We start from the raw sequence: 13,858 nt of genomic DNA, 5'->3' as shown, positions 1-13,858 counted from the left end.
TTTAAGTGTCAAATAGTGTCTCTTAAACATGTCAGAAATGACGCTGTGTTACTCAGAGGATATGTATTTTCTTGGCTAAATATAGCTCAATCTTCTGTTCATGATGATTCATCATGCAGTTTTCAGTCTGATTAAAAAGACATACTTCATCAGAAAAGAAGCTGCAAAAAAATGTCTTTTATTGAAGATTTACCAGAAAAAGTCCATTGAATGTATATACAGGACATCTCTAAATTAAACAATGTGTTCAGTCTCATTTTCAGAAGATTCTGCTGCATAAACATGCAAGTATTGTGAGGGGAAAATGCAAAGAGGTAGTTATGACCTGTATGTAACCAGGATGTGAAACAGCTTTACACAGCATGCAGGGATATTAGTTTAAGATAGAAGGAAAAAGTTACTATAAAAATGACAGTAAAGTAAAAGAGAAATAAATAAGCAGCATTTTTACATATTGCTCCCATATATTAATCAATTCAACAATTATAAATCTCCATGTCATGTTATTTTATGTATTTGTAAGAATATGTCTGATTACAACCAACATGCTTTTAGCTCGGGGCATAAGCAAAATGTGTTATATTTGATCAAATATATCTTGGGATGCGTTTTATTTGTATTTTACCATTTAGTTATGGAATAATTAAAGTGGCAAAGAAAGAAGATCCACTTATAAAAATAGGAGTCAAAAGAAACATGCATATGACCTCAGATTTCTACCTGAAATCCTTACAACGGAAAATAAATCAATTTAGCAGTTATGAAAAGTTGTCATGTGATCAGATTGATTGTTTCAATCTATCATTATATATACCACTTGTGAGCATAATCATATTTTAAATTGATTATATATAAAAATGTGCTTTATTTATGGTTGAAAAATTCAATTAAAGTGCCCACAAAGAAATGAAGATAAAAACAAATTTTGGGCCAATCCGATTAAACATACTCAAATACTTTAGTGCTATACAGGTTGGGAAAAGGTATAAACCATTTGTGATTCAACACAGAGCGCATTTTCTTTTGTGAATCTCTGAAGTTTGTAGGAAATAATAAAGATGAAACATAAGGTGATATTAGAAAACTATACTTCTAACCGCACATCCTGCAAATGCATTGAATAAAGAAATAAAGACTGCTTTTCACATTTTGTTGATTCAAAGTAAAATAAATTAATTCAACTATTAACAGAAAAAGTGAAGTAATGTGTGTACTGTGTAAGTTTCTTATTAAAAGACATAAATAATTGTTATATAAATAGTTAACAAAATGCATAATTGGTCAAGTAAATAAGTTGAACACACGCCCCTGGTACATCCGAATATTACAGTTTCAGGAGGCAGTTAGAGACATTTGAGTTTACTACAAGCTCAAAGCAAACCTCAAACAAACTCAAACAGAACAGCACGTCTTACACCTTTATCTTTTTCAAATGACATTGATCATAGCAATCATGAATTATTTACACTATCTGCAGAAATTGATTAGGGCTTGAAACTGTTATAAATACATGTTTTGTTCTGTTCAGCTGTGATAATGTAGCAATAATGTCCACTATGAAACCACGTGATATGTAAAGCTCTCACCTCATCGATGAATATCCTCACTGAGAGGATGCTGCATGGTCCAATCAAAGGCGGTTTTTAATGTTTCTGTCTTACACCAATGCAGCATCATAAGGTCAGTTCAAAGAAATATCTGCTGTCATTTGTGACGTGTCTGCGTTCAACTATTAATCCATGTCCTGTCAGTTCCACATTATTCCCAGTTGCCATAAAGACAGGATGGAAACACTGGAAAACCTCCTTTTGTCCAGTCAGAAAGCTGCCTGGAAGAAGGCCCTGGAACTTTTGCTCCCAGACGAGTCACTGTGATGAGATTCAGCCGTTTTTGTCCAAGGCAGGAGTGCGATTTCATACGAAACCCAACTTCATTGATGAACAATGACATTTTGGGCAGCCCTTTGTGCCATTTGTCTGCAGACACCTGCACGTGTGAACAGAACATAGTGAGTTGCATAGTTCCTCCTCATAGCGGGTGGCTACAGAGAGTAACAAACGATACATACTTGAGGTGGAAAATGTGAGAGCAGGGCAAGGCCTGCAACTGCTGATTCCGCTCTCCGATAGACTCCCCACACATGCCACAGTAGAGCTCCAGCTCTTCCACACACTGCAGGAACTTCACCACCTGCTCTCTCAACTCGTCCTGCTGCTCCTTACTGCGGTAGATGCCTTCACACAGGCTGTGCACCTTCAGCATACACAGCTGGAACAGAAGAACACACAGATAGATAGTCAAATGCTATGCTAATGCTAATACAGAGTATGTATGGGGTTAATGGTATGTCACCTAAAATAGATGCATCACCTTGTTTCCAATCGCCTCGGTCAGATCATGTGCTCTTTGCATTGAGTCCAGAGCCTGTGAAAGTCATAAAATATTTAAAATCATTAATGTATTGAGATATTGCAGAGGTGTCAATCACTAATGTTCAGTAATGGACATCTATCAGGAAAACTACACAATCAAATCAGTTTCTTGACCTTATCGTATTCCTTCTGCAGAATCCAGCACTTTCCCACCCCGACGTAGATGGATGCTTGTCCAAGGCGGTTGCCAATCTCTGACATTATGCACATGGAGGACTCATAGCGAGGGAATGCTTTCTGTATTGAAGGTGATTGCATAAAGAAAAGCAGCATTTACAACACACTTGGTTGAGGCAATAGGAATGCAGGAATAATACAAATTAACTAATTAATCGCACATTTTTCTGTAATTGATCACCATTAAATCGCACCGAACATAAAAGTTTTTAATATATATTTATATTGTAATAACCCCATTTAATCTCCAAATTAATGTAGGAACAACATAAGGAAAGTATATTTTAAAGATTTGATCTAACAGGTAATATAGCCTGAATAAAGATATCAAACACTTCACAGTCTTCACTGCATAAATTATAAACTAAATAGATGTATCCTTACTAAAGCTACAAAAGTTCAGTCAAGAGCAGGGAATGGTTTTATATTTGTCTTTTGTTTTTTGATTAACATTGAATGAAAGACATCACAGAAGCGGGTTTATTAAGCTGCTGCCGCTTTAAAGGTGCAGTATGTAAGAATGACAACTAGTGGTTGAAATGGGTACTGCAGTCCAAATTCAAAATATTGTTTGCCCCGCCCCCTCCCCCTTCGACTAAATCGCACACACCGGTTGTCAGTTTGAGGACACACAACAGGAACAAGTGCAATTGACAATGGAAGGCGAGGACACTTACACAGACCAAAACAAAAACAGACATTCCATAGAACGTATATTTTAAAGTAAAATTTAAAGTCAGAAATTGTGTCAGAATTGTGTAATATAAAGTCAGAATTGCAATTCTGACTTTTTTTCTCTCACAATTGCAAGTTGATATCTCATAATTCTGACTTTATAGCTCGCAGTTCTGACTTTTTTTTCTCAGTAGTGAGATATAAACTCGCAATTGCGACTTTATACCACGCAATTCTGAGAAAAAAGTCTGAATTGTGAGATTAAGAAAAAAAATCGCAATTACCTTCTTTTTTTTCTGTGGCAGAAACTAGCTTCCATATGCATATTTCCTAAATATCTGCAAATATATTATGGTATTTTTAAGCTTTAGTACAGTCAAAAACTTACATACAGCACCTTTAAGACCTGCTGCACATGACGCGGATCTGACATCCAATGTCCTCACAACTCTTTTCGGTCATTTAAGACAATTTAACTCATTTAAGACTGTGCTTACGAGGATACTCGACAAAGCGGACATTTAGGCATACTTGTGTGTTTTTGTAGCCTGGATGCCAGCCGAACTTAGCCCCACCCACAACATTTGTGTTCGGGAAGTTAGGTCTGGACTTGATCCGTTGTGGAGCAACTATGCCCGAACAGAAGCTGTTCGGACCAATCAAATTGTCAGGGCGGGCTTTAGACGATGATGGACAGGTGATAAACAGCAATGTAAGCATTCACGTCACCAAACAGCGCTTGGGTTGAATTTATTCTAATCCTAAACGGAGAACTTGTTCGTAAATGCATTCACCTTCACTATTTCTCTCAGAAATGATGATCGTGTTGGTAAGTACTCCGTGTATCCTTAAATTCTTTTTTACAACACCGGCAAACATTGTTTACACTCACTTCTTCCAGCGTGCCCAATTATGTGATATTTAGACCCAGGAACCCAGGCAACCCTGCCAAAAAAATACATATTTTGCACGACAGGGTTGCCAAGTTTTCACCACAAAACCCGGCCAATTGACTTGCAACACTGTCAGTGCAGTTGAGTTTTGTTGACATTTGACAACTAACGTTATGCGTCGCTACGTTGCTCTGATTGGTTGTAGGTCTATAAAATTGAGGTCTTTGCTGGTTCGGTTGAAACACACCCCATAATCACAGCCCAACGGAGCAGTATCAGACCAATATTCTGACTAGAATTGAGTATGACAATGTCAGGCTAGTGTTTTTGTCCATTCAAGCGCAAAAGAGATCTCAATGCAGATTCACAGACAGTTTGCAGTACAGAATTAAGTTCTTATGTTGCATCTTATCATGCCTGAATGGTTTAATAGCAGTTAAATGAATGATAGCGTGATCATGTACTGTAGAGCACCCAAAGGATGACAGAAAAAAACGAATGCTGCGTTAATTTGCATTTTTTAACGCGTTAAACAAAAAAAAAGTAATCACTTGCATTAACGTGCTAATTTTGACAACCCCAGTATTTACATTTTGTTTTGCGGCATTGAACATTGTAGCTAGTTGCAAGAATGTTGTATATTAATTTAAATTCCATTTATCAACATTTACTAATTGTGATTATAATATAAAAATAAATGACAATTATGATTTTAGTCATAACTGTAAAGCACAATACTATGGAAGCTTGTTTCCGCCATGGAATAAAACAATTTAAAATAAATAAAAAAAATCACAATTGTGAGTTTACATCACTTTTTTTCTCAGAATTACATGATATAAAGTCGCAATTGCGAGTTACAAAGTCAGAATTGTGTGATATAAAGTCAGAATTGCGAGATAAAAACTCACAAATCCGAGAAAAAAACTCTGAAGTTATAAAGTCCAATTCTGTCCAATTTCAATACTTTTTTCTCAGAATTGCGATTAGATCCTTACCTTAGATCTTACAATTCTGACTTTATATCTCACAATTGCATGTTATAAAGTCAGAATTGCGAACTATAAAGTCAAAATTGCGAGTTATAAACTCACAATTGCAAGAAAAAAGGTTTACATCTCGCAATTACGACTTTATATCACGCAATTCTGAGTAACAAAGTCAGAATTGAGAGAAAGAGAAAACAAAAACAAATCACAATTATCTTTCTTTTTTATTCTGTGGTGGAAACAAGCTTCCATACAACGCTCCAATAAGGGGGACAGTGAAAAAGATTTGCATTAAACTTACATCAACATCTTTCTGACAGCGATGAATATCAGCAAAGTTAAGCAGACACAATGCCTGAAGAGGTCGATCTCCATGCTGCAATGCAATCTTCATTGATTCCTGAGAGACAAGATTTTATGTCAATATTAAGAAAACATGGATGTATGCATGTTCTCCACAGATTCACAAATACTAAACTGTAGCATGTAGGTTTATATATATATATTTTATAACATCAGTTTGCTTTTGCATGGTTGTTTTTACTGCTATCACTGTTATAATTCAAGTATATTTCCTTTACATGTTTTTAACCTATAATAAGAACACCTCCACGTTGCACATATTTCACATACAGTATAGTTTAAGAAAGCATAGAGTTAATCTTGCTGTCACTTCCATTTACGACAGACAATATATCCTCCCTCAGACATTCCCCCATGTGGCTCAAATGTCCCACCACCAGATGTTCTTTGGCTTCACATATTACCTAGAAATTATGTAATCACGTTGGGCCTCATTTATAAAACGCCCATATAATATTTCACAATTTAAATTGATTTTACTGTATTTTCGCAGCCATGGTGAACATAAGAGAAATATTAAAAAAACATAAAAAAAATCTTGATTATTCCAAAATTTAGACCAGTAGTGTACAGCATACACAATCGAAAAGTTGCGTGACAGCTGGAACATAGCCTGCATTAATCCCCACTGTTAGACGTTTGTAAATCACTGCTGCAGACAGCACATTGTGACGCTCACAGTCCAAAGCAATGACTGCCTGTGATATTTCTCTCCTCGTCATTAGCGAAAGGGTTAAGTGTAAGCTCTGCGGTTCATTAACACTCCCCTCAGACGGCACCTCAGCAGGATGGACTCTCGGCTGGCGTATTTTTATCGGTCATAGTAAAGTGGGCTGGCACAACTAGCCCTACAAATAGCAGCACCTGTCAGTTGTGCGTGGCCCGAGCAGCAGAAATTCAGAGGCCAGGGTTACGCCAAGGGGACTGATAAATATGATCAACATGCGGCATCCTGGGGGATTAAGATGCTGCCTTAAATTGGTCCAGGTGACCATTGACACGAGCTGCCATATTTGTACGTTTATGATGCACACTACAACATAAATACACATGCTATATTTTATGAGCGAAGTGTCCAAATGAATCAATTTAATTAAACAATCATGTTGTTTTTACAGAATTAAACTGGCAGCTATGGTTGGTTACAGTAAACATGTAAAGCTATTTACAGAACAGCCTGTACATTTTACAATTTAAAACTGTAATAAAAGGGGCATGTTGCTGCTACTAAAAGCTGTTTTGTACTTTTTACATAAACTGACATTCACCATATGATAAGTTCATCACAAGTACTTTATATTAGGTAAAAACTAATATATAGAAGGTGCAAATCATGCACACAAATACAAAACACCATCATCATGGTAACACACATGAGCTTAAAGCTACACTGTGTAACTTTTTTAGTCTATTCTTAGTTAAAAACACTTAGTTCTTTCAAAAATATATGTGCTCATTAATGTATATTTACTTCTTTCAAGTAATAAAGTATTCCCGTAAGTTTATAATATGCCATTGAAAATACATAAGGTAATGGGATCTAACAGTGGTCGCCATGTTGCCCCTCCATCTTGAAAGTACATTAGCCAAAGAGGGACATACCCGTAAATTCAAGCTTCGCCTTTCGCGTTTTAACCGGTTTTAATACTGATGGCACTATACAAAATTCTCTGCCTCGCGCATGTGCGCGTCAACTTGTTCAGACTTGTCTGGTGCATGTGCAGAGAGTTTTCATCTCAGCAGCGTCCAGTAACAGAGTTATACGGAGTTTTCCTGGCTTGTTTATTCCTCAAAAGTATGTTTTTCCTTGTGTGGTATTTCTGTGCGTTAATAACTCCGTAAGTAATAATAGTTATTGTCATTGTAGATGTGTTTCAGAGTGTGTCATCGCGTAATTCAGTTGATGTCACCTCAGAAGTATTTTTGTGTCAACATACAATAGCAATGCTCACCTATTTGAATAATCATTCAGTTATTTTGTTATCAACAATGTTTATTCGTTTTTAGAAAATATTTGCTTGTAATGTATGTTGATGGAAATATGTATCAGGTCTGATCGGCATATTAACAATTGTTATACAGAGCGCACTGCAGTGCTAAAGTTAAAGCGGCGCACACACTTTTGTAACCGGACACCGCTTGTTAGCAGCGGCAGCTCCGCTCCTTTTAATGCAGCTGCATTTAGCGCCTATATATGGTACAATAAGCTCTGGTTTACGGTTACATTATACAAATGTAACTTATAAGTATAGTTATACAGTTCTTAACTGTGTATGTATATTTACCATCCTTATTTGTTCTCTCACAGAAACCACATTTATGTACATATCCACGCAAACCTGTTTATGCCTTGCAATTGGATGACTGAATAAACATTACTATCATCAAAGTTCACTCTGGATTAGCTGCAGTTCTTTCTAGCCGAATAATTAGGCCAGTTGATTTCCAACCATCCCACTGCGCACAGAATATTCTACAGGCACCGTGTGGAATGTGGACGAGGTTGAACTGGAAGCCATGTTAATCTTGGACTAAATCGGCCACCGTAGGAGTTGAAACGAAATCGGAATTGAGAGGAACAGAAACTTAAATTCCCTGGATGGGCATATACCTTTTCACCACTAGATGGGGGAAAATATCACAGTGTAGCTTTAATATCTCAAAAAATGAGCTTTCAGTAAGATTTTGTTTGAGCGCAGTGCCAAAAGTTTCCACTAGATGAAATTAGTTTCCCATTCATTTCCAATACGGTCAATTATGACTGAAAATGTTTAGACTTCATCAGAATGGTATGAAACTTGGTAAAGTTTTTGGCACTGCTATGTGAACACACGCACAAAAATCATGGACATGATTACTGAAAACAATAGTCACACTTGTACCAACTCCTCAAGGTCAAAAATGGCAGCACTGGGAATGAATGAAAGCAATTTTTTGAGATTTCAAGCTCAAATTTGGAGCACAACTTGTTTAGATTTATGGCTTTGATTTTCTCACAGTTTTAGAGTAAAACGTGTTTTGGAAAGTATGCATTTCATATAAAAATTTTAAATAGTATTTTTGTGCATTTTTCATCACATTAAACAAAAAATTCTATAACTTTTTTAAAGTTAGATTAAGTCTGTGCTCCAAAGCATTCAAGATTTATGGAAATTTATTTTCAAGTCTATGCTCAAAAAGTGAATAAATGCTAGTAAAAACTACTGCATAAATGTAATTTACCATAAAATCCCCTAAAAATACAAAATATTAAATAAAAAACATTATTGGACTAAAATATTGTACATAATAAATGTATTTTTTTTTTTTTTTTTCATTTTTTACCAATACGCAAAGACCACCAGAGGGTTAAACAACATAAGATGTTACATAAAATAAACATAACTGATAACTGAACAAAAAAAAAGAGAAGAAACATAATTATTAAAATAAAAAACTTTCAAAAGTTAAGTGAAACACAGGGAATTCTGGGAATGTCAATTTATGCCATTTTATTGTAAATTATAAGATGATTTGTTAATGGTACGTTTAACAGTATTTTACTGTAAAATTACAAAATATAAAATAATATATTATAGCTTTTACCCATTTATAGTACGGGAACTTACTGTTAACCAATTAACAGGTTTTTACTGACATATTTGTAGTCTTTTACAGTTAAAATTACAAAGATTTTTTACAGTCTATGTGATAAAAAGTCTGCACATACATTATTAATTTAAAAATGGTAGATGTATAATAAAATCATAATAAATGTTTGTACCTCACAGCATTCCATTGCATCTGGTAAGCGCACTAGCTTCCTGTAGGCCACGGACATATGGTACTGGCTCATGGCACGGTACTTTAAACTCCATCCTTTACCATAGTCATTCACCAGTTCAGCTGCTTTGCAAGGAAAGAAGAGTGCTTTCTCATAATCCTGCAACAGCACAAAATATGCAGATATGGACACATTAGAAGATTATTAGAAGCATAAAACAAGCTGCACTTAACTATTAGGAACTTGGATAATTTGTATCAACATTTAAAATAATCTTGATTCAAAACAGCAACCAAATACGAGTAAAGAAAATTTCTGCAAATGACTGACTGATAAACTTAGAGTATTTCAAGTCAATACACGAATACATTTAAATAGATTCAAAGAGTGTGTAAATGAGAATGCTGAAAGCAACCAACCACTCAAAGCTGATAATTTCCCTTGTGGCAGGGAGATAGAACTCTGCCACAGCTAAAAGGAGCCGTCTTATTATTGCTCCTAGTAGCGCTTGCATTCTCTGCATGCCTCTTCATCACATTCATATTACAGCAGGCCTTCCTGGGAATCCAGGGGATTTGCTCTCTTCAAATCTCTGGTGTCAAGGTGAGTACAAATGCCTATATCTAGCCAAACCTTCTTTGTCTGACTTGCAATCGGATACATGTACATAACATGTAGGCAGTTTGTTAGTCATGTAAAAATCACTTACGACTCTGTCAGTGAAATAGAACTTAAATAAATGTTGGCCTAAAACAAATACTTACAGTATGCTTTACTGGTAGACAATGATCATACTTAGGGTTTCTGTCAGTAAATACCATAGACTGTATGGTAAATACAAACACTACTGTTCAAAAGATTTAAGATTTTGAAAGAAATTCATACTTTTATTCAGCAAAAATGCATTTTTACAAAAGATTTCTATTAAATAATAAATACTGTTCTATTCATGAAAGAATCCTGTACAAATGTATTGCGGTTTCCACACAAATATCAAGCAGCACAACTGTTTTCAACATTGAAAGTAACACTTTATTTTACAATGCCCTTGTTACATGTACTTACCATAGTAATAACAGTAAATCATGCATAATTACAAGTAACTAACCCTAAACCAAACTCTAATCCTACCTTAACCCTATAGAAAGTACATTCAACACACGTTAATTAATATTACTCAGTACTTAAATATATAATTACACTGTAACAATGACACCTTATTACACACTAATAAGACACTAATTAAAGTTTAACCTACTTTATTTTAAGGTGACAGTTACATTGTACTTACTCAGAGTAACATTAATGAACTACATGTACTTACTATAGGGTTAGGGAAGGATTAGAGTTTGGTTTAGGGTTAGTTTCTTGTGATTATGCATAATTTACTGTAGTAAGTACATGTAGTAATGTGTAAGTATGTCACCTTAAAATTAAGTGTTACTATTTATTTAAATAGATTTAGTTTAAATTGATAAGCGGGTAGTGAAGGGAAAATAGTCAACAAGTGTCCAGCATCCTTCAATACTGTTTAAAAGCATCCCAGAATGCACCTCATTAAGCTAAAACGTGTGTACAGAATCTAGACAAAGAGTTGACATTTTTAAAGAAACTATTTCCATACACTCATTTGATGACTTTACTATTACATGAAATGTGTAAAATAGTAATAATAAAAATGAGTAGGTGTGTCCCAAGCAAAAAAGAGTGATAAAGTAGTGATACCTTAAGCTGGATGTAGAAGTTGCCCAAACTGCAGCAGACCCTGCACTCCAGCATCTTGTCATCGTTGTTGTGAGCGTATCGCAGAGCCTTCTCGTAGCTCACTAACGCTTTTTGGAAAACGCTAAGGCCCAGGTAGGCATTGCCCATGCTCAGACACACTTGCCCATTGAGCTGTAGGCTAACAGTGGTGCCCTGCATGTTTAAGCAGGTCTCACAATACGAGACGGTCTTCTGGAATTCACAAAGCTTCTCGTTGCTGCGTGCCAGGTTCAGGTAGCCCTCCGTCAGGTAGTCCGGGTCCTCCATCTCTCTGGCTGTGTTTATCTGAGCTAGGGAGTACTGATCGATGGTTGCATGTACATGGGGACAGGAAACAATAGAAGATAGTTCATTTATACATTTATTTTACAGGAGTCTAAAAATGACATAATTAGCATACAAATAAAAGCCTGTTCAAGTGTTCCCCAATTCTGTTGCAACCGGATATAGTGCTGGACAATGTACTACTGTTAAAATGGTCTTCATACCACAACAGATATCAAGCATACTTTATTATTATTATGCGAGAGCTACAGTTGTTTAAACACATCATAGTGCAAATGAAGTCTTTGCTGAACTCGGGGAAAGCAGGTCCCTCTGCAAGGAGGTTTATGTCAACAAGATGCTCGGTGCTGAGGATCATATTGCATGTGGCTCTCCTTACCTTCCATGCAACTATGGAAGTTATATATTATATGCATGTTCCGCATTATTCGCATTGTGATGTATATATATATATCAGTCAGAAATCTGCGTCAATGAGCAAATTAGTACAAATCATATCTCGGTGTGTGTATTTATCATTTATCAGATATCAACGTTTAAAGCGATAGTTATTTTACTCACCCTCATGTTGTTCCAAACCTGAATCATTTTATTTCTTCTGTGGAAAACAAAAAGTTATTTTTTGTCCATACAAATGAAAGTTAATGGGGTCCAATGTTGTTTACAACCCCATTTGATTTTCATTATATGGGGAAAATAAACTTATTTTGTGTTCCACAAAAGAAATAAAGTAATTCAGGTCCATTTAAATGAACAATCCCTTAATTTAAATGATCCATTAAACAGTTTACTCTGACTTTTTTGACAAACAATACCAAGGTACAAGAGCAGGATGATGGTTGTATAAGTGGCTCTTACCTGTAGCATCTCTTTGTATTTCCCCATTTCCGAATGTGCTGTGATCAAACACCCTAAAACTCGAAACTTCCCCCCAGGATCAGATGTCTTCCTAAGCACTTTCATCCAGACATATAAAGCCTTTTCTGTGTCATTCGACTGGTAGAGCTTCAGTCCCTTCTCAATCTGCTGTTTGGTTTGGTCCTGACCCATTTCTGCTACAAAGTCCCTCATAAAAATAACCATCCGTTTGGCTCTTTGGCCGTCTGGGGAAGTGCAAGTGTGCAATTTCTTTTGTCTTTCACCCGTCAATTCCACCCGTCAAATCCACCCCAGAGATCTGCACCCACTTGCTTCGCTGATCCACAACTCTCAGCATTGGGTGCAAAGAGATGTTGAAGAAACTGGATCCACTGCTTGCAAGGTCTTCAGAGTACAGATCCTCATTGCTCATCACTTTGAAAACACTTCATACGAATCACAAAATCATGATCTCTTTTGACGTTAAAGAGCCAACCTCAGTCCCTTTGGAAAGCTGGGAAAGAAAGTTGAAGGAAAAAATGCGAAGCTAAAGAAATAAGTCTCAATCCAAGGTGCTGGCAATGATCTCCCAGAATATCTAGTCCCTCCACACCCGAGGAGGAGGAATTCTCTGTACCCTCACCCCCTACAAGCCACCCCTTCATCTTTCTCCTCCCTCCCACTGCAGTGCTGGCGCTACAGCAGATGGCCTTGTCACTCTGGACCATGTGTCCCTGGTGGAATCCAGCTTCAGCCTCTGAAAAGATCCAAGGTCACAAAAGACGCTTACCCGCTGATCTTCATACCAAGAGTAGTGCTGTTCACCTCCACATCCACAGACCGTTAAGAGGCTCAAGCACCACAACTAATGACCCTTAAGAAAAAAAAAACAACTTACGGAAATATTTAGTCCCGGGCCACAGCCGAGGTTTGGACATCATGTCCACAAGTCTAAAAACAGCCAGATATTTCACAACGGTGAAGCAGAGCGAGTCAAATGCTACTCATAGAGAGTGGCAGTTCCTGTGGGTGGGCCTTGTTAAGCCGCTTGGTGTGCCACCTCCCAGCCCCCCAGCCTTGGTGTCAGCAACTGATGCTTAGAATAGTTCACAAAGTCTGACATGGTATTTGTCTTGAGTTACAGTACCGCTGCTTCTTAAAACACATCAATGGGATCGAATTGTCGGGTTCTCAACTGAACCTGGCTTTCTTCGGCCCTTCCTGGCCCTTTACACCCAGCTTCGCGGATACAAATAGGGAGTATTTACTACCTTGCCATTCACAAGATGACTTATCTTTCCAAAGATAAACGTCTGGGGGTTGCAAGTCACGTCTTTGTTATAACACAATTCCTGAAATGCTAACTCGCTGCCTCAGCATGCTTTGTTTTGTCAATATCACGTCGTACCAAACCGGTATGACTTTCTTTCTTCTGTGAAACACAAAAGAAGATATTTTCAAGAACGTTTCAAAACCACATTGGACCCAACTGACTTTCACCTTATGGCCAAAATACACTAAAGGTGCGTCCCAATTTGCGTAGCGGAGGGGGAGGGGCATCAGGCGCCGATGTTGAATGACAAAATAACAGTTGTGTCCCAAACGACGCACTATACACTTAATATTTTATATGGTTATTTAGTCATTCAACATTGGAGT

At 36.8% G+C, this 13,858-nt stretch overlaps 1 protein-coding gene across 1 annotated transcript; it reads right to left on the bottom strand.

Moving 5' to 3' along the window:
* Nucleotides 1-148: 148 nt before the first annotated feature.
* rapsn (receptor-associated protein of the synapse, 43kD) lies at nt 149-13,230 on the bottom strand. Its single transcript, XM_079825239.1, has 8 exons — nt 12,200-13,230; nt 11,018-11,356; nt 9,293-9,451; nt 5,468-5,566; nt 2,547-2,669; nt 2,371-2,424; nt 2,069-2,268; nt 149-1,986 (listed from the first exon to the last, which is right to left on the bottom strand). Exons 1-8 carry the CDS (start codon nt 12,422-12,424, stop codon nt 1,914-1,916), a joined length of 1,272 nt encoding a protein of 423 aa, XP_079681365.1. The 5' UTR covers nt 12,425-13,230; the 3' UTR covers nt 149-1,913.
* Between the last annotated feature and the right edge of the window lie 628 nt (nt 13,231-13,858).

The sequence above is a fragment of the Gobio gobio genome, assembly GCF_949357685.1.
Source record: "Gobio gobio genome assembly, chromosome: 9".
Lineage (NCBI taxonomy): Eukaryota > Metazoa > Chordata > Actinopteri > Cypriniformes > Gobionidae > Gobio > Gobio gobio.
This window is presented reverse-complemented; position numbering and strand designations above follow the sequence as displayed.